Source organism: Centruroides vittatus, unplaced genomic scaffold (assembly GCF_030686945.1).
Source record: "Centruroides vittatus isolate TY-2023 unplaced genomic scaffold, ASM3068694v2 contig_1863, whole genome shotgun sequence".
In the NCBI taxonomy this organism is placed as follows: Eukaryota; Metazoa; Arthropoda; class Arachnida; order Scorpiones; family Buthidae; genus Centruroides; species Centruroides vittatus.
In genome coordinates, this window is record NW_027121147.1 from 1,411,600 (window position 1) to 1,432,590 (window position 20,991).

General features: G+C 32.8%; 2 protein-coding genes across 2 annotated transcripts; both read left to right on the forward strand.

Annotated features, from left to right (window-relative positions):
- The first annotated feature begins 1,686 nt into the window (after positions 1–1,686).
- LOC136970021 (protein FAM200C-like) lies at positions 1,687–2,109 on the forward strand. Its single transcript, XM_067264386.1, has one exon. It carries the CDS (start codon positions 1,687–1,689, stop codon positions 2,107–2,109), a length of 423 nt encoding a protein of 140 aa, XP_067120487.1.
- Positions 2,110–6,929: 4,820 nt separating this feature from the next.
- LOC136970022 (uncharacterized) lies at positions 6,930–7,576 on the forward strand. Its single transcript, XM_067264387.1, has 3 exons — positions 6,930–6,993; positions 7,081–7,136; positions 7,220–7,576. Exons 1-3 carry the CDS (start codon positions 6,960–6,962, stop codon positions 7,574–7,576), a joined length of 447 nt encoding a protein of 148 aa, XP_067120488.1. The 5' UTR covers positions 6,930–6,959.
- Positions 7,577–20,991: the final 13,415 nt, after the last annotated feature.

Here is a 20,991-nt window from a genome sequence, read left to right on the forward strand (position 1 = left end):
TAAAATAAAAACTTTTTACTAATTTTGTTAAATTATAAGAAATTTCTGTATTTAAAAATTTATTTGTTAAATACGCTAAGACACCAGCTGAAAGTTAAAATTGTGCGTGACACATTTGTGGTGAGATTTTATCAAGAATAATTTTTATATTATTAATTATACAATAAAGCATAAAACTTATTTCAGGGCAATGAAAACTACTTTAAAAAATTTTTAGATACTTATAACGAGAATATGTTGAATTGATTCTTGTCTCACTGGAGATAAGACACATGACACATTCTCGCATTCTTCCGCACCTTATGTACAAATGTACACGCATCAAAGCACATATACAAAGGTATTTCTGTGAAATTTTAGAATGTTTGTTCCGCGTTGCAGTGAGATATAAAAGCAAAATAAACGCTGACACTCAGACATTCATATACACAACATACAAATCGATATAATTTCGTATTTTTAACTCGTGGGTAACTCAGAAATAAGTTAAATCCTCAATATGTAGAATGTAAAATATGTATGAGAACTGAAAATACTAATTTATTTGAAAAATATTCGAAAATGTTCAGAGTAAACCAGTGTTTCCGAACGTGGGGCCGTCGCCCCACAAGGGGGCAATTTGATCTTTAAGGGGGCAATTCGAAAATGGACTTGTTTAGAGTTTAAGTTAACCGTACAGCTGCCGTACGCCATATTTATTGTAAATATTGATTTAAGTTAGTTTTAGTTTTCTTTCTTCTTAGTTTCCCTTTTCTTCTAGAACTTTCCTTTATAACCCTTTTCCCCTAGGGTGGGATTAACAATTCTGGGAACTTCTGAGAACAAAGAGATAAACGAGGCCCTGAGGCCGGTGAAAGAGGAGAAAGGACATTCTTTGCCCAGATGTCAAGGTGGACAGACATGAGTTGTGGTGTTCCAGGTCCCGTTTGGCAACGACAGGAAAGTCCAAGAGCAACTTCAACGAACACGACAACGAGAGACCTTCCAAAAGTGTTCAACGTTTCAATCCCACCCAGAGATTGTAGAGTTCAGCACGAAAAGAAAACCCAGGTATTCCAATCCTTTCTATGTTCTATTTCCTATCTTGTCTTTTTTCTACTAATTTTTCTATTGCTAGTATTAAGTTAGTACATAAGTTTTAGTTATAGTTTTTATATTATCGCGAACGGTATACGTTGTTTGCGCCGTATTATTGCTACTTATTTTAGAATACCGTGAAGTTGAAAACTAAAATAAAACCTGTACAGGAGGGTCTAATGATGTGTTCACTTGTTTATAATCGATCAGCGCCGCCGTAACTTATCCGTTACAATTCCCAGACACGCACCTGTTATCAAAGAGTTGACCGTTACGATTTGACCGTTACGAGATTGACGGTCGCGATTTGCGCTGATCGATTATAAACAAGTGAACACATCATTAGACCCTCCTGTACTGTACATTTATGCGAAATAAATTACTTTGTTGTCCGTACCGTCGCATAGTCTTTGAAACGTGTTTTTTTTTTTTGTCGATCTACAGCTCTACACCATTTCGCGTGAATCCAACATCATATTATTTTTTTAGTTTCTAATTGATTTTATATATTTTTTTCTAGCCCACAAGGAAATGAGTGGTGCAAGCAAGAAAAAGTTCGTCAGTATTAGGAGGAATATTTAAAATTTGGTTTTATACTTGCTGTCCACGATGAACGGTTACCTTTTTGTCTTTTATGCCAACGAATCAATGAAACGAGGTCGTCTTGAGGCACATTTGAAGGTGAAACATAATGCTTATATTAATTCAGATTTGAATTACTTTCAAACTTTTAAGAAAGATTTTGAAAAAAGAGTAACATTAAAGTCTCAATTTACTGCTCATAAAGAAACTATCAGTTGTACTCTGGAGGCTAATTATCAAATTTCATTACTCATCGCTAAATCTGGGAAAAGTCATACTATAGGGGAGAATTTAATCAAACCATCAATATCAGCATTTCTTAAAACGGTTCTGGACAAAGATTTTAAAGCTATGCCACTATGTAACAATATTGTTAACAGAAGAATAGACGAAACGAGTGAGGATATTGAAAAACAACTTGTTGAAAAGCTGAAATCAAGACACTTCTAGGTGCAAATGGATGAATCAACTTTGAGAGATAGTGCGGCTGTACTTATAACTTACATACGGTATATTGAAAAAGGTGAGTTTGCTGAAGAAATGTTGTTCTGTAAATCATTAGAAAGCACTACGACCTCCAAAGATATATACAGTAAGCTAAAAAATTACTTAGATATCAATAATATACCAATGAAAAATATAACATCTTGTGCTGCAGATGGTGCTCCTAATATGATGGGGAAGAAAAATGGTTGCTTAAAATTGACGAAAAGATGAGAATCCAAAAATGCTTCTTGTGCATTGTTATTCACGGGAAAAACTTAGTAGCTAAAACATTTCACCTGTTCTAAATGAAGTACTAATTTTAGTTATAAAGTGTATCAATACTATTAAAGCAAGTGCTAAATGTGAACGTCTTTTCAAGTTATTTTGTGAAGAACAAAATGAAGACCATGTGAGACTTATACTTCACACTGAAGTAAGATGGCTCTCGAAAGGGAACTGTTTGAAAAGATTTTATGGAACTATTTGATACTCTTAGTGATTTTTTACGTGACAAACCTGAAATGAAAAATCTGTTAACGGTCGATGGTAAGGCATTTGTAAGTTATTTAGCCGCTATCTTTGAAAAACTAAATATATTAAATAAACAACTTCAAGGAACAAATAAAACTCTTGTCGATGCAAAAGCGAATATATTTTGTTTCATTACCTTTACTGAATTATGTCAGACAAATATTTACAACAAAAACTTTGAAAAGTTTCATTGGCTCCAAAAGTGTCATGTTACTGATACCGCTATACTTGTTATTGTCGATCATCTGAAAATCTTATCGGCTGATTTAAAAGAAAGATTTTCTGATTTGAAAAAAATTGATTTCCAACTTGGATGATGCAGCCAATATTAGTGGATTTGTCTGATATTTCAAATATGCAGTACCAAGAAGAACTCGCAGAAATGCAAAATAACGAGTCAATTAAAACATTATTTAATATAAAAGATGCGATGGCATGGCTTTGTGAGAAAACCCAAATCAAATATCCGAATGCAACCAATTGTGCAAAAGAACTATTATTACCTTTTCCATTTCATATTTATCTGAATGCAGATTTAGTGCCATAAATGATTTGCTGCTAAAAAAAGAAAAAAAGAAATCGGCTGGATATAACTAAACGGAGAGACTTGAGACTAAAGTTAACTAAATTTGAACCTGACATAAAATCTCTTTGTAGCAAGCATCGAGAGCAACAGTCTCACTAAATTTAAATAATAAATAATTACTAATAATTAAAATATTATAGAAAATCATTCATTAAAATTATTTTGTACCTAAAACCGACCATTCAAGTTTCTTTAGTGAACATTTCAATTTTTGAATATTAAAAATTGTGTATATGTTAGGAGGACATAAGAATTTTTGAAAGGCTTAGGTGGGGCATAGCACAAAAAAGGTTGGGAAACACTGAAGTAAACTAAATACAAGTAAAATGAACTCTGACGACTACGTTTGTAATGATATAATTGTTTTTATTTTAGCGTAAAAATTACAAATAAAAGTACTTTCTAAAGTACATTACTTATATTTTTGACGATGTAATACATAATTATTCACAAAACAAGAATTTATGTTAATTATTTTTGCAACTTGATTAGTTTACAAAATTTATATTTTAAATTATATTCATACTTATTTGCTCATGTACAACGTATACGGCAATTATGCATATAAATTTCAGAACTGTTTATGAACAGAATTCAATGCGTATAGAATCAATATTTACCACTTTACGCCATCTATGAAAATGTCTTTAAAATCTTTAAAATCGGTTTAATTTCTTCCAGCGCTTTTCTACATATATCTATAATGTCTTGATTTGAAGGATCTAATTTCGATTTTAATTTACTTAATACATTTTTAAATTTCATGGCTACCTTTTCTAATTTGGTTCCTTTTACAGTATCGAGAACCTCCATAATGCTTTCAATGTCTTTAGCTATAAGCTTTCCGTCTGGTTGGCTTGCATCTAAATGGGAGTCTAAAGATTCGACAGTAACTACTAGTTTCTTTATAATTGCAAAAATCTTGTCGAGTTTGAACGTATATTCCTCTAGCTGAAAAAGGTTAAATGTTTAACATAGAAATACGTTTGCGATTCATATCTGTAAAGTATACTAACCTCATAATTTTCTCTTTTACTCAGAACATTTCCATCAACGGTATACGATAAAATAATTCCTGCAAATAATTGATGAATGCGTAATATAATAAAAAGTATTCAATAGTTAATAAAGTTCAAAATTTAAGGTAAAAAACTTTCCTAAGAATGCGTAAAGAAACAATATTTTATTCATGGCGAATATTGGCTATCCAATAGTATCTTTTAGTGAGATATTATGATATTAAGAAATTTGTAGAAAATGGAAGGTGGACACACGTATTTATACTTTTACAAATGCTGTTACCAAGCGTAAGTTTTGTAAGATATCCCGTGAATTGAATGATAATGTGAAAACGTTTGTGATTTCAGTTGTGATAGTTGCATAAAAAATTCTGTAATCGAACGTCAGAGTGAAATTGAAAATTTTGATAATGTGTTATGTAGAAAAATTCAAAATTTAAAATGTAAAATGAAACAGTTTTGATTTCTATCATTTTCAAACAAGAGTCTTCTCATCGAATTCAATACTGTACATATTTTTTTTCATACGATTTACAAATACATTTCTTCATATTGTTTGTCTGTATAAAATTTCATTTCAATTCATTGTAAAATCCTTGAGGTTATTCGAAGAGTCCTGTTCGTTTTTCTGTCCCCAAGTCGATATGCTGACACTTCCTTCAATTCTCAGAAGTTGTCTTATATACAGGTTGTCCATAAATGTTTTCCCTGATTTCAAGATTAAATATTAATTATATTTATGCTGGTAACGTTCGTTTTTTTATTACAGGTCTACTAGGGAACCCATGATTTTTCTGTACAGTTGTGTCTCATTCAATACTTTCACCACAAGGAGCGCTGTGTGAGCTATATAGTAAAAATGGCTTCCCCGAGGAGAAAGCTCAATGTGTTGTGTGGCTAGCAGAAACCAAATCACCGATTACTGTGCAGCAAAGGTTTAGGTCCCACTATGGAAAGAACCTGATGTCAAGTTAATCAAAACATGGATGGAAACTTTTTTAGCAACGGTCTCTTGCACAGTCTCCTCCGAAACAGATGGTCTGCCGCTGCTTGTTCGTTTCTAAACCGACCCCGTTGCTAAAAAAGTTTCCATCCATGTTTTGATTAACTTGACATCAGGTGCTTTCTTTCCATAACTGGGACCTAAACTTTCGCTGCACAGTAATCGATGATTTGGTTTCTGCTAGCCACACAACACATCGAGCTTTCTCCTGGGGGAAACCATTTTTACGATATAGCTCACACAGGGCTTCTTGTGGCAAAAGTGTTGAATGAGACACAAGTGTACAGAAACTTCATGGGTTCCCTAGTAGACCTGTAATAAAAAACAAACGTTACCAGCATAAATATAATTAATATTTAATGTTGAAATCAGTGTAAACCTTTATGGACACCCTGTATTATATAAATAATAAACAATTCTTTATTTCCGATTTAGTATGGCTTCACGCTACCACAGAATAATCACCCATGCTACAGTTATTAATATTGATGCAATTTATAGAAATACTAGCAGGTAGGCCTGGCGTTGCTCGCGCAAAAGTAACGATAGCGAAAATTAAGATTATTATGTTATAGTCAACCTTACTCGTTTTCACAGAATGCAAGAATTGGGTCCCCCTGTTTCCAGACTAATTAGAGAATTTTTAGATGGGTCTAAAAATATGTTCGGTTTTTAGCAAAAACGAAAAACACTGCATCTGCGTCTTGCACGTTGCTCTCTCTTAACACTTCCATTGTTACTTAACACTTCCATTGTCCTTCGTACTCTAACTGTGACGTACCCTAACTGTGTATCAAATTTCAACTTTCAACTGCTAACCGTTTCGGCTCTGCGCTGATTATTATTACTATTATCAACTCGTCTCGATTATATACATAGATTTATCAATGAAATTTGGATAACTTCAAATCTGCGTAATGTAATTTGTGTTTTGTATGAACATTATTTCGAGATTACTTCCACCACTTTTTTGTCTCACTTTATCTCTTCAAACAGTAAATTTCTTAAAAAGAATCAAAAACACCAACATTCGAATTTATATAAATCGCAAATGGCGAATTAAATTTTATAAAATTTTATTATGTTGAAACAATTAGAAGATGCTGAATGCGAAGAAAAATTTTTTATTGCCATTTTTTGTAAATATTTTAAGTATCGCAATTAAACTTTCGATATAAAAATTAGGCCAAAACATCAGTTATAAAAATCGCAATACATTTTTTGAATATTGCTTAAAATTGAATTAAAAGTTAAATTATTTTATGAGTAGTAATTATTAAGAGATCATCAAAAATTAACAATAAAACAGGAAATAAAATAACATATAGATATGTTAATTAATATGAAACATTTTGACTTTCTCGGGAGTTACACATTAATAATTTTTTTGCGATTGAAAATACAATGTATATAATACTGCTTTGAAAATCGCTTGATCGATTGTACTTTATGAATTGCAATTTATCGAACAATTTTAATTACAAAATAATTTAAGCAATTATGATGACTAAATTGACCAACCTTTCTGCTTTTTCATGCAATTCCCTGGATTTCTTACAAAATTTATATTAAGTAACATCATTTTAAAAAGTATATATACGTGAGTTTTGTTCCCATTCTCAACAATTTCTTCAGTATTTACCGTATAACTTACCACCGACAACCGACATACAAGATGAATAAAATGTTATTCATGTACGCTTTTTTAGGTAAGCGTTTTTAATTTAAATTCTTATCTGTTCTAATTAATTAATACGTATTTATTATATAACTACGTGTACAACACTTATTTGCAGGAATTATTTTGTTATACAATGTTGGAGATGTTGTGACAGAAAACGAATATTATGAAGTTAGTATAATTTTACAATAGTTATGAATCGTTGACATAAGTTACAGTTTTCATGTCAAATACTAAACTTTTGCTGTTTCCAGAAAGAAGAATTAATTTCCAATTTGGTTGAGTCGAAAGATCCCGAAGATGATCTGGAAAAGGACATTGATTCTATAGAGTCTGATTTAGGAAAGAGCAGCCCGAACATAACACTTTTAGCTCAAGAAATTGAGAAAATTAAAAAAGATATCGATAAAATAAAAGATTCTTCAGTTGCAAGTGAAGAAAAAGACTTGACTGCCGAATTAAATGAATTAAAATCGGATTTGAACATTACATCAATTCAAAAACTGAAAGCTGAATTTAAAAAAGCACAGAATGTTATTGCAGGCATTTGGAAAAAAATGAAGTCCAAGTTTTCCTCGAAAAGTCGTACACGTACAACTAAATCCATATAAGATTATTGTGTACAGTTGTATTCAGAAACAATTCTGATATTTATTTATTATGTTAACCTGTTTACTATATATTGTATATGTAGCTAATTATGAATATTATTTAAAATATAGAACATTGTAATTAGTCATGTTACACATGTTATTAAAAGAAAATAAATTCAAATATTGTAATTATTTTTCTTCTATTACATCATCAGAATATTAATAATGTGTAATTGACGGAACGACAGATTGCAATTGGGTAATAACAACTGTGCCTATTCAATGGGCGATACGATAATTTTGTGGGATAATGGTGCGAAAGTTTGCTACTCGTGCGAGTGATTAATCTGTAGGAATTTATCAGTAATAATTAAAGTCAAACAATGCAACTGCATTAATAGTTTGGTCGCTGGATAATATCAGCGCTCTCTAGTAACGGCTATGCAGACAGTAGTTTATGATCTGTTTATACTGATAATTTTTGTTTATTTGTTTTTTTTAGTTTTTGTAATTGATAGCATGGTAATGGGGATATTTTTGTTTGATATTTTGTGCTGTGTAATAATGTTTTAACTTTATAAAAGCGAAATATCGCTTTCCGAAACAAAAAAGTAAACATGGATAGCAAAGATAAACCTTTATTCACTTTATTAATTAAATTTATTTACAATTTAGTACAATTTAATACAATTGTAAAATACAACTAATAAAATTGTAGTTCAATAAAATTTTGAAATGCAGAAATATAAACTAATTTAGAATTTTTCAATGATTATATCCAAAGTTCTCATCTATAAAAAACAATAACAAAAACGTCTACATAATTATAGTTTACATATAAACTTATGTTTCTAAATTTTATTTAATTTATATTTTAGCAAAGGATAATAATTTCACATACAGATCAAAAAAATACTTTACTTAAGAACAATGAATATTGCCAGTTATTTTGTACACTGTTTATAACCCGTGATAATTATTTTATTTTATAGTTTCTTTTTAAATAATTGAATAAATACAAATTGTTTATTTTTTATATTACATTAACTTTTGCTTTTTATAATTTGGTTAATGTTACTTATGATAGAGAAAAATGGCGGCGCTTCTGGCCGACATGTTGTTTGAGCACGCACATGTGCGTAAACAAGATGGCGACCGCCGACAATAACGAATAAGCGCTTATATTTAAACTTTTTTAAAACTAAAACATTTTTAAAACTTCCTACTTGCTTTTTCTCCTGCTTTTGGTTTCATTTCCTACTTTTGAAGTCGGAGACGAAAAATAAAAAAGTCACCATACTACCTGAAAATTATGGATGACTGGACGTAGTGAATTACGAGATTGTATACATCAGTGGTTCGAACAGGATTTGCCTGGAGTGTACGTATAAGTTTACGTCTATGGGGCAGCGTCTCCTCGGCGGGCGGCACCTGCGATCTCGCCCACCTGGTCGTCGCTGCGTCGGCTGCACTTTCGCGCGGCCTTCGAATGCTATATAACATAACCTAGGTCGAAGGTTATGAACAGTAAAGAGTGAATCACAAACCTCCGGGAGGTCAGTCGGGAGCAAGAACAGTCGAACGCCACTTACAACGGGACTTTACGGTCTCGGAAATTCAGTTCGGGATGAGACTTCGCAGGTTAGTATATTAGTATTTAGTATATAGGTATATTATATTATAGTGTTAGATTTATATAAGTTAAAAGGTTATCTTACGTAAGGGTTTACCACACCGAGTGACCGATCTAACATATTTTAAAAATTATTTGAATTGTGTACAGTAGAATAATAAAGTATTTTTGAATGTGTGAAATTGTACACTTGGTGTGATAAACCTTTACGTAAGATAACCTTTGTAGTTATATAAATCAAATACTATAATATAACGAACATGAAAACGAAAACCATATGGTTTAGTTATTTTACTCTACCGTTTTCACGTATATCTCGATACTTGGATGGTACGAAATGGCACAAATTCAATGGTCAAGTCGACATCAATTGAAAATATATCTTAAATTTTTCAGATAACAATATTTTCTAATGTTAACTTTCTGAAACTGTACCATTTACCGCCGAATATCAAATCGTAATCTGTCAACCAATCAAATGTCGGAAAAGACGGACCAAATATTTATTAAACTCGGCACCATAGAAAACCTATAAAAACATATTTTGTTCCTCATTTATATGTATAGAAAATTTATTCAAAGAATTAAATCTTTTCAATGAAGGATATATTAAATTCTTTAGTTTTGGTTACTTTTGAAAATTTATTATCAAACTTTTATAAAATCTCTTGCGTCTAGTAATTCTTTAATTTTGTATTGCAATCATCACAATTTCAGATTAAATAGAAACATTTAATTACTATTCATAACCGCAATCGTTTTCTAGTTTTTGATACTTTGTGTTATTATGTTAATTGTAAGTAGTAGTTTATCCAATGCTAGGTAGCATATCGGGCAGCAATTATCTTTCATCGATTTTGATCATGGGCGAGAGCTTCCGCTTCCTTCTAAGTCATATTGAGCATCTTCAAATCTTGAAGAAAAGTTATACGCCATGTATTCCTGGGGTGTCCTCGTGGTCGTTCGGCACCAGAGGAACCCATTTCATGGCTGTCTTACGGTTCCTATTGTTCTCCATACGAAAAATGTGGCCGGCCAGTCAAACTCTTGTACGGCCGTCAATGTTATGAAGTCTTAACATCCCACTTCTTCGGAAAACCTCTTCATTGGTGATATGATCTAAATATCGGATATTTAGGATTCGTCGTAGGCATCTCTGTTGTAAGACATCGAGCTTCTTATTGATGTTTCCCGATGTCTTCCAGCATTCACTAGCATAAACAGCTATCGGAATCACGATTGAGGTGAACAGGCAGAATTTGATTCTCAATGAGATGGATAGTGAAGACCAAATCTTGTTCATCCTCCAGAAGACGGTCGCCGCTTTTCCAATGCGGCACTTCAAGTCCATTTTCGCGTCACCATTTTGGGAAATAACACTACCTAAATAGGCAAATCTCTTCTCCTCCTCCAATCGTTGAGCTCGGAAAATTATTCCCGCGTTTGGGCAGTGCTACATACATGCATAATTTTGATTTCACGGCGTTTATGATCAGGCCAATTTTGTGTGCCTCCCGACCCAATGCGGCCATGGCGTGCTGTATCCTTATCTCGCTTTCTTCTAATAGGGCGATATCGTCAGCAAAAACCGAATCTCCAAGACGATCCTGGTTAAACCAGTGGATGCCGGCCAACCCCAATGCGCACACTGGACTTTTCTGCCTGTCGCATGACATAATAAAGGGCAAGACTCCTGTCCTGTTTTCTGCCAGACTCCTGTCGTAATTTCATAAATGTCCGCACGACCACTTTCAGTCTTGACGCAGGTATAGGTCTTGAATGCAAGCACAAGGCCTTGAAAATGATGACAAAGTTTGTCGATACACCATATAATCGCAGGATCCGCCAGAAGGACTCGCGGTGAACACTGTCAAAAGCTTTCTTAAATTCAATGAAATTGATGGACAATGGGTGTCGATACTCAACGCATTGTTCGATGATATTTCGAAGAAAGAAGATCTGCTCGCTGCACGATCTTACGCAACGAAACTCAGTTTGTTCCTCCACCAAGCGTTGATGGAGGCGAAATCCTCAGACGTTGAAGGAGGACCACGCAGAAGGCCTTTCTAGGCACAGTAAGGAGGGTGATACCTTGCCAGTTGGTACACTGGTAGATATCTTAGGAATTTTGATTATAGCGCCCTTTCTCAAATCCTCTGAAACTTACCCACATTGCCCGCATCTGTTAAACATTAACGTTAACTTTTCCGACATGGGCTACCCTCCATGCTTCAAAATATCAGCTGTAATTTCGTCCAAACAGGCTGCACTACTATTCTTTGGGCTCTTAATCGCAAGCTCCACTTCCTGAAGGGTAATATCACCAGCGGCCATTTGACGCTCATCCTGTGTATCCTCAATATCGCATTCGTATATGATGGTCGGTTCTGCTTGATTTTTATTCGTTTTCGACAGCATTTATATTCGACCACATTAACGCTCATAAAATACTAAGTAATAGATGTAGCAGTTTATATATTAAACAGTATACAAAACTGTATTTTCAAAATATACAATTGACATTTCAGCCGTGAAATTTTATTTTAGCAAAGTAATTGATGACGTATTAATAAATGCGTTTAATCTGAGAGATTTATTTTCTGCTCAATTACATATGATTTATTAATAATATACCTGTATAATTTATGTAGCCTATATAAAATAACGTTTTTGCAGTTATTAAGTTATTGTATTTTAAAGATTAAAAAATATATATTCTTTTAATCTGCTGAAATTTGTTACTGAGTATAAATTAAGTAATAAGTTGCATACAAAAACTTTTAAATTGTTACATTTTGTATTATAATGCTTTGGCGATTTTGAATTTATCATTATTCAATGTTGCTAAACCAAATTTGAACAAAATAAAGTGACGTATTTTATTTTACATATTATTTACAGTTTTCTGTCGAAATGAATTAAATACTTTGAAATTGACAAAGAATTTTTCACCAAATATTGTTTGAATTTTCCATACTTAAGTCATTAATTAATGTCAAATCGCTCATTATTTACTCGTAAACATTTCAGCACAGAAAATAAAAGTAATTGTGAATAGAATATAACAAGGCACAATTTCACACAAAAGGAAACTACACAAGGATTTAAAACATGAAGTATATAATTGATAGTAAAAATATAACTGAATATATGCATGAATATTAATATATTACAGATAATTTTAATTTACTTTTTTTCGTCAAAATGTTACTTTTCATACATATATATAGTGTTTTTCTGAATGAAATCATTTGTAATATTAACTAGTAAATTATTTTAAAATTATTTCTAATTTTAACAGAAATTGCATGAGCGTTTGTTTACGTATTAGTAATAATGAGTCATTACATAATAAAATATGCCTCGTTGTTTTCATTATTAGAAATATAATGTCATTCTTAATTGTAATATGATCGGTCAACGTCGAGGTTATTTAACAGAATATCGTTTTTAGTTGCAATTTTCCTATCCACTGTTTTAAAATAATGCTATTTCTAACGAGAATTCAGTAAATATAAATGTTCAGATAAATCTTTTGATTTAGTTATAGTGTAAGGATATCCTGGGGTAAAAAGTCTGGATATTACTCTTTATCACTTAGTTGGCAAACAACTCTGCATGGCTTGCCCACTGAATCGTAGGATGGCTTTTAGATCGAGATCGTAGAATCTGATCCACGTCCGGACTGACACCAGATAGGGATGATTCTCGCGCTCTATCATGCGTTTAAGTCTAGTCTAATAAAATGGAGGGCCATCTCGATGACGAGTGGGGAGAGAACGTGGATACGCGATAAGATTTTTACACGGAGCTGAGTTTAGTAAGGAGACCATTATTTTAATCAACAAACAAGATTTAATAAAAACAAACAAATAAAAGACAGCTATACGGAGTGAAGAAAAATTCTTATCCTAATCGAGAGAGAGAGAATATGCAGTATCAAACTTATACTATTTTGACGGTTGGTCGGTACGTAGTGTTCTCTGTCTCTTGGATGGGGAGGAGGTTTGTGCGCTCATATCTTCTAGATATGAGCGCACAAAGTCAAAGATACTCGACGAGGACTCTTCTATGTCGTATGGTTCATCGGAATAAGATGAAGTGTGGCTTCTATGGCAGGTCGTATCTTCGAGGACTAGCTGACTTTGGCTACTATGGCACGTTCGTATTTTGGGACAACTGCCTTGGTTCCTATGGCAAATTCCATTCGTTGTGGACTGCCTGTCCTATGGTTTCTTTGTACTTTCAGAAAACTACCCCGAATGGCGGGAAAATCACCCTTCTTAACACACTGACCAATAAAATAAAAGGATTGCTGTTACTACGGGATGTGCGCTGACATGGAGGACGGGAAGGTGAAGAAAACCAAACAAAATACAAAAAAAAAAAAAAAAATGCCATGTTTACTTAAATACTTTACATAAAATCTATTAATATAAATTATTCATGATTTTCAGAAAACCCATAAGTAGTGATTCTTCGAAAGAAATACAGTGGTTGCGGCCGAAGTTTTCATTTCTATGACCTGAACATCGAACGTCGAGCTCCCGTCATCTTGAAAGCCTAGAAGTTTGACAATGGCATTTGAAACGTCGAGCACGAAGAGTAAAAGTTCGCCTTAAACGTTTGCATTTTTCTGTGTTTCGAGTTACAATTATGACGTATTTAATTAAAATAATAATTATTTAAACATTTATGAATAACATTAGAAAGAAACAGACGATTTTAATCCAGAAATCATTTAATTATTTAATTTTTTTTGCAACTGATGTGAAGTGCCTATAGAATGTTTATATAATTGTGTTCATAATAGCTTATCATAACACTGTAGAAGTAGATTTGTTCTTTCACAGCATCTTCAATCATCAACAGCATAATTCGTTTGCAAATTTCTAGAAATAGTTTAATTCGTTTATTTACCTTCGCTGGTAACCTTTTTGATCTTCAATGTTTTCGCCATTTTTCAACAATATCCCATGAATCAGTGCGCGACGTGAACGTGTGGCGTAACGTGTTTTACTTGGACTTCAAAGGTCGAACGTGTACTTCTGCTTGTTGTACAAGTTCAAAGGTTGAATTTAGCCGCGACTTCTTTAATGTTTCCTTCTCCAATACAATATTCAAAAATTACGAACAAGTAATAGAAATATCTGCTTTTAAATACACAAAATTACAATCAAACTTGTATATTTATAAAATATTTAATTACCTTTAATCTGTCGCTTCTCGCCATTTTGAAAGTACAGAATCTTTTTAATGTCATGAGAATTCAATTCGATATAGCCTATATAATATATAAGAAATAATAAATATAAATTATGTAGAAAGAATATTATTAATTAATATGCATGTGGTTTTAATCGTGTTTCTAGTAAGTGTCAGATGACTTTTTATAAGGACAGACCGGAAGACATGAACAATGAAGACATCAATCCAGGATCTGGTGGATCCGAAAGCGGCGTCGAGCAATTAAATAGTAGCAATTTTCTAACCTGCGTTATATATATACAGGGTGGGCCAGCGAAAACGAAACGGCAGAGTGTTCGTGTTCGTCCAAGCAAAGCGCTCGGACAGGTCGATCTTTTGCTCGAGGGGACATCTTTTGCAATAAAGTTTTTGCGATTCTGAATACAACAGACAACAAAAAATTTTTAAAAACTCATTTATTTTGTATTAACTAAACAAACATTTATTTCGAAAAAAATGTTTGTTTAGTTAATATTCAGAATCGCAAAAACTTTATTGCAAAAGATGTCCCCTCGAGCAAAAGATCGACCTGTCCGAGCGCTTTGCTTGGACGAACACGAACACTCTGCCGTTTCGTTTTCGCTGGGCCACCCTGTATATATATATATATCGGGGGCCCATCTCTTACCATCGTGTCATCTTAAAAAGGACTGTTTCCAAAAATTTGTCATACACAAACAGCTCTTTTTAAAGCCTAACACGAGGCATGGAATAAAATCTTAGTTCTGACAATAAACTGTGTTCAAAATTTTTTACAAGTAGATAAAACAAAGAATATCTCATTACAATTTTAAAATTTCTTATTAGAAGAAAATGATATTATTAAAAATGCATTATGTATCTTTTGAAACGATTTCCCACAAATTAATAAATTTATTGGGTCTGTTTATTTACAGAAAGTTTTGAAAGAATATTTATAATTATTCAATAATTATTCATTAACCATTCTATATTATTTCTAAATATAAATTAAAAGCAACTTACCGAAACATTCAGCTCTGCAGCACTTAATACACAAATTGCTGTCATGAATATTAGACCTGTCAGTATGCCGATGGAACACATAAGGGTTACTTTATCCATTTTGACATAAAAAATCATACATGTAACGAAACACGTTACAAAAATTAATGAGCAATAACCGAAACTCAATATACCCTTGTACATCAAATTGAATTCTTCTAACCGGTGACAACATTTTTTATATCTGTGCCGGCTATATCGAAGAAAACTTCCCATTTCCAGGTATCCAACGCGATAATTATAAATTTCTTTGGCCAGATCTTCGAATTTTTCTTTCATAGTAACTATAACTAACAAAATTGCCATAACTGTAAATACTGTACACATAATAATTAACGAGTAGCTGACAGTTAAGAAGATGTTACACGTCGAAGCTACAAGGTGGTTGCTAAATTTAGCAATCATTGGATACGCTGATACACCTAATACAATATTGGTATAAATGATATCATTACCGTAAAGAACGTGATCAAAACACTTTGCCGTTGTTGCGGTCGACGTATTTACCACATGATGTCGAATGCGCAAATTCGTTTATTTATAACTAAAAATATTATCGAAATTTCATTTAAAAAATGCATTTGTGACAATACGTAAATGAAGTTCTTACACAAGAAACAAAAATTGTACAGTTAGCGCACTTTGTATTCGCGAAATTAATTTTTAAAATTTTTGTCGCTGTTATTTTTCGCGCGCGACAACGAGATTTCTCGCAGTATATAATCAGACTTCGCTGAGTTTAATAATAATTTGCGATATCTCGCTTCAAAATCGGGCTAGAATCGATATTTTTTTATTTTTGTCGCAAAAGTCTCACAGTTTACAATTATTAAATGTAATACAAATTTTAAAAAATACTTAATTTTAAATTTTTTAGGAAAAGGGTAAAAATTTAAAAAACTGCCAACGTTCTGCTTAATTTGAAACATTTCTTAGCTACATACGTATATTTTCTTATCTTTCGAAGGAAAGAAGTCAGAAGGTTCTAAGTGCATTAGTTCTCCCCTTACAAAAAGCAATTGACTCCCCACTGTGTTTATTATCTTGCCAGAGACTTTTTATTTTTTTGTTTTGTTTGATGTCACAACTTGATGAAATAAAAATCGATGAATCTTGCCAAGTGTCTTTAAATTCACCAAGTTGTGACATCAAACAAAACAAGAAATAGAAGACACGGTTTGAACAAAACTATGAGACTTTTAATTGAAAAGGGGTGTGGCGTTTTTGTTTACATTTACATCTTCGCTTAGTTTTATTGCTTTGATAGTTAAAAACACGGAATAACGGCTTATATGAATGCGTTGCGGTACTAAATTTGTGCTTTATAAATAAACAACCTTATTAAAAAAAGGTTAACAAAATTTATTTAAATCATTTACGTGACTAAGGGAATGGTCATAAAATCCCCTTAACGCCCATTGACGTCTATAGCCGTCAAGCGTTACGTAATTGCTACAGCCCGTTGACGTCTATGCACGTTCAATTTTCAAAAATCGTTTCTATTCTCCCTATGGAGGAGATAAGTCAGCAAAGGCTTTGGATACAGTCTATTGGATGTTGTTTATGATCTCAGCAAATTTTGAAATTATACATCCAATAGAACTTTATATTTTGGACTATTTTTGCGGTCCCCACCTATTGAAAGAGTATTCATGATCGAAAATTTCGTGATGTGTTTGAGTGTTTACGGTAACTGATGCACGTCTGGCTAAAAACCAGTCTTTCCCTGAAACTTACTTGGGAATAACCTGCCAACTTAGGCAAACAGCTGTTTTCAAGGACATTAAGCTTAGTACACCGAACTGCGGCACGTGTCACTTGATCCGCTGCGATGTTTTGTTATGTGACAGAGAATTTGTTTCTAAATAATACGTAACAAAAGAAATAACTTTTAGCTAAAACTTTTTTAGAAATGTATTTCATAAATTAATGTATTAAAATGTTTTTTAATTTTTTGTGGGTGTTTTTCTTGTAAAACACAAAAAACAATGTTAGGTTAATGAGATTAGGCTTAGCATATAATATAATTAATAATAAGAAACTGGTATAAAAATTATTAGAAAATAACGAAATACATTCGAGTATTTACAGTAACTAGTTCAGACATGTGTAGAAAACTTACACCCCCTCAGGCGTTGTTTGGAACATCCCGCGAAAAGTTTACAATCAGCTGTTCTCAAGGTCATCCAGCTGTGTATCTGTACTGAAGCCTGTGCTAAGTGGCTCCTGGCCAGTTTTGTGTTATATGAAAAATAATAAGTTTCTAAATAATAGATAATAAAATAAAGTTTTATACTAAAATTTTTTAGAAATTCATTTTATAAAATGGCGTATTATAAATTATTCTGATTTTTTGCTGGGTTTTTTGTAAAGCTTTTATGTCAGCATATAAAGCTAGAAACTAATAATTATAGAATAAGTATTATTGTGATATAAGAAATTGTTTGTACTGTACTTGTGTAAAAATTCTTTTTTGTACTAAACGAACTGCACCCTTGTATAGCCTCATGGTGTGAAATGTCATTGTTTACAATATACTATTTCTCTCTTCATGACAAACTCCAGGGGGTAGTGTGGCTCAAGCAATGTAGGACAGATAAAAATCTTTCTCTGATAATAAGATAATGAAAAATATTCATATACAGAATTTTCATAAAAACTCTGCGTTCTTCTATCAAAAACATGATGTTTTGCAGGAAAAGCATGTTTACAGATGCAAGTGTCGTTTCAAATGTGGTATCTCGCTTCAAATTCGCGCTACATTCAGTCTGTTTTTTTTCGTTTTCTAGCAAAGTCATATTACAGTTTACCGTAGTTTTGTATTTTGTTATTCACGAATTTAAAATTATAATAAAATTTTAAATTTCCGAACTAAACAGAAAAAAATTTATTTATTTATAGAAATTCGCTAAAATATCGTAGATTTATTAGTCACACATATCTTTCGTTTGAAAAGAAAACAAACCACAGCCTGCTAGCTACAGCAAGTGAGAAGTTATTGTCATTTTTCACACTACTTCTCTAATTACTCTCCTAGGAGGGGAGTGGATGAGTCATCTGAGGATCGAAGTCAACACAAGTTTTCTTAGTGATAATGTATAAGAAACATTATTTTTATATTATTTCGGCAATTTTTACAATAATTGACTATACTACGCAATTTTGCATGCAATTGTTTACATATTTTCTCATATTATGTAACAGCGAGAGGAAATGTTCACTTTCACAAATAATTTATATCTTCACAGTTCTAAAATAATGTTTACTCACCTAAATACTCTCTAAGAACAATAAATTAGCTAATTAGAGCTAAAAACGATAGAAACAAGCAATTTTATAACGATTGTTTACATATTTCAAAGACTGTAGCCTGAGAGGAATGGTACTTAGTGGAAATTTGATAAGAAATCTTCTTGTCTAAGTAAAGTCAAATAACATGAAAACTAGTAGAATTATGGCTCAAAAATGAAGAATAAAGCTATTTTTTAACGTTTGTTTACATTCTGACTTTAATCACGTGGATTGGTTCTTCGCGGGAAAATCCCGACCAGATGGGTCTAAAAAAACTCTCATTCGTTGAAGTTGATTCAGTCATAATATAAATTACCAATTACAGCGTAATAGGCGTAGAAACAAAAATTTTAAAGCCAATTAACAGCACGAACATCTTCTATAGACTTACTATATGGAGGTGGAGTTTCTCGGGAATATTTATTGCTAGATAGTTTTAAAAATATATTTATTCGCTTAAATATTGTCGAATTAGCTAATTTAATGTCTAAGTGCATTAAATTAGTTAATTAAGCTAAAAACTATTTTAAAAACGAATTTATTGCGATTCTTTACATTTTACTTCGAAAGTTAGGGATGGAATTTTTGCGGCAATTTTTTCCTTTCGAAGAGACGAAAAATAAAAAAGTTATCATAATTTTTTCCGGCGATCACGCGATGATAGGGAGTCGCGTCGCTCTCCGCTAAGTCGGCCTCGCTATCGCGATCGGGTGTCCCGTCGCTTGCCGTTAAAATTGCCTTTAGTAGACGTTTTTTTACTTTGTTCAAGAACTACCATGACTCGATCACTAGTTTAGCACATGGCGGCGTGTGGTGGCGCCCATACGAGAAAACAGTCGGGCCGCCATGTTCGCTGCTATAAGTAACATTAACCGAAATGGCGATCGCGCGATGATCGGAAGTCGCGTCGCTCTCTCGGCTCTGGTATCGCGTGTTTAACGCTCCGGGAGATGACCGTAGTCCGACGTCACGGTTTGCAGACTTTACCGCAAGATGGCAATACTAGCAACTACTGTGCCGTCTGCATGAGAGCATTAAATAAGTATGGTAACTTAAAAAGTGTGATAACTTTTTTATTTTTCGTCTCCGGTCCAAAATAGGGTACCGTTGAACTCGTCTCGGTCCCCTGAGTTCAGATATATACCCAAACACACGAAATTCCATAGGGAGTAATCTATAGTACACCCATAAAGATTTATAAGACTATTCAAGTATTTAAAATTGCAGCCCAAAAACAAACTTAAAAATAATATATAAAAAGTAAAGAATTGATAGCGTAAAAAATGCTCGCGATGGTCGCGATCGACGAAAGCGATTATCGCAAACTCGTTTTTTTCCCGATTTTTTACTACCTCGCATAGTCGCGTGAAAGCTTGTTAGAAGCCAGCACTTTTTGGAATTTTTTTCTGAGTAAACTCGGCGCGCAATAAAAATGTTATTTATTGCATTTTTTGCAGTTCGAAAAGATTGGAGAACTTAAATTTTTTGAAATTTTTTGAAAAATTTCAGGAAAAATGCCACGAAAATAACGACCAGATGGCTTGTCACAGAAGCCGCGCGACCTTAATAACTCCTGTGCCTTTTGCCGAAAATTTCTAAAAGATTGCACAGTAGTTTATGTATTAGGGGGATTGATGCTTTTGAATTTTGGAGGTTAAAGATCAAGGGAAATAGAGGGGGTTATGTGTCATATCTCGAGTGGGGTCGGACATATTGAAGATTTTCCTAGTTATTAGCATTTAGAATTTTTTTAAAAAACTCATCTCTAACCTAAAAATTACATTTTTTGCCATTTTACAGTAGATAAAAAATAAAATATCGTAAGAGATGACACTACGAAATGTTGTCGAGATACTAACGCTGCTGAAATATTTTATATTTTTGTTTATTAACACGTGGGCATATACGACCAAAGCCAGAAAACCTTTCTTCTTAAAGCTCCTTACCAATGTCTTTTATTCTGCATGTTTTTTAACTTTATGCATTATTACGTTGCCTAATAAACCTGGCTAAAGGCTTTTAATTGCGTAACACCACTGTTGTTCATAATAAAAATGCTAAGTAGAATATAAATAAACTAAAAAGTACAGTGGAACCTCGCTTAACGAGCACCTCGCACAACGAGTGTTTCACATAATGATCGAAACAAATTGTAAAAAGCTATCTCGCTTAACGAGCGATGTTTCGCATAACGAGTGACGAGGAAAGGGAAAGTTCCGAATTGTGCGCATGTTCCATC

What these genes read in the sequence shown, in the direction of transcription:
- LOC136970022 (XM_067264387.1), top strand. Translation starts at nt 6,960, where the DNA reads ATGAATAAAATGTTATTCATGTACGCTTTTTTAG. An exon ending in ATTCATGTACGCTTTTTTAG is followed by an intron (nt 6,994 to 7,080) that starts GTAAGCGTTTTT and finishes ACTTATTTGCAG; the next exon opens with GAATTATTTTGTTATACAAT. An exon ending in CAGAAAACGAATATTATGAA is followed by an intron (nt 7,137 to 7,219) that starts GTTAGTATAATT and finishes TGCTGTTTCCAG; the next exon opens with AAAGAAGAATTAATTTCCAA.
- LOC136970021 (XM_067264386.1), top strand. Translation starts at nt 1,687, where the DNA reads ATGAACGGTTACCTTTTTGTCTTTTATGCCAACGAATCAATGAAACGA.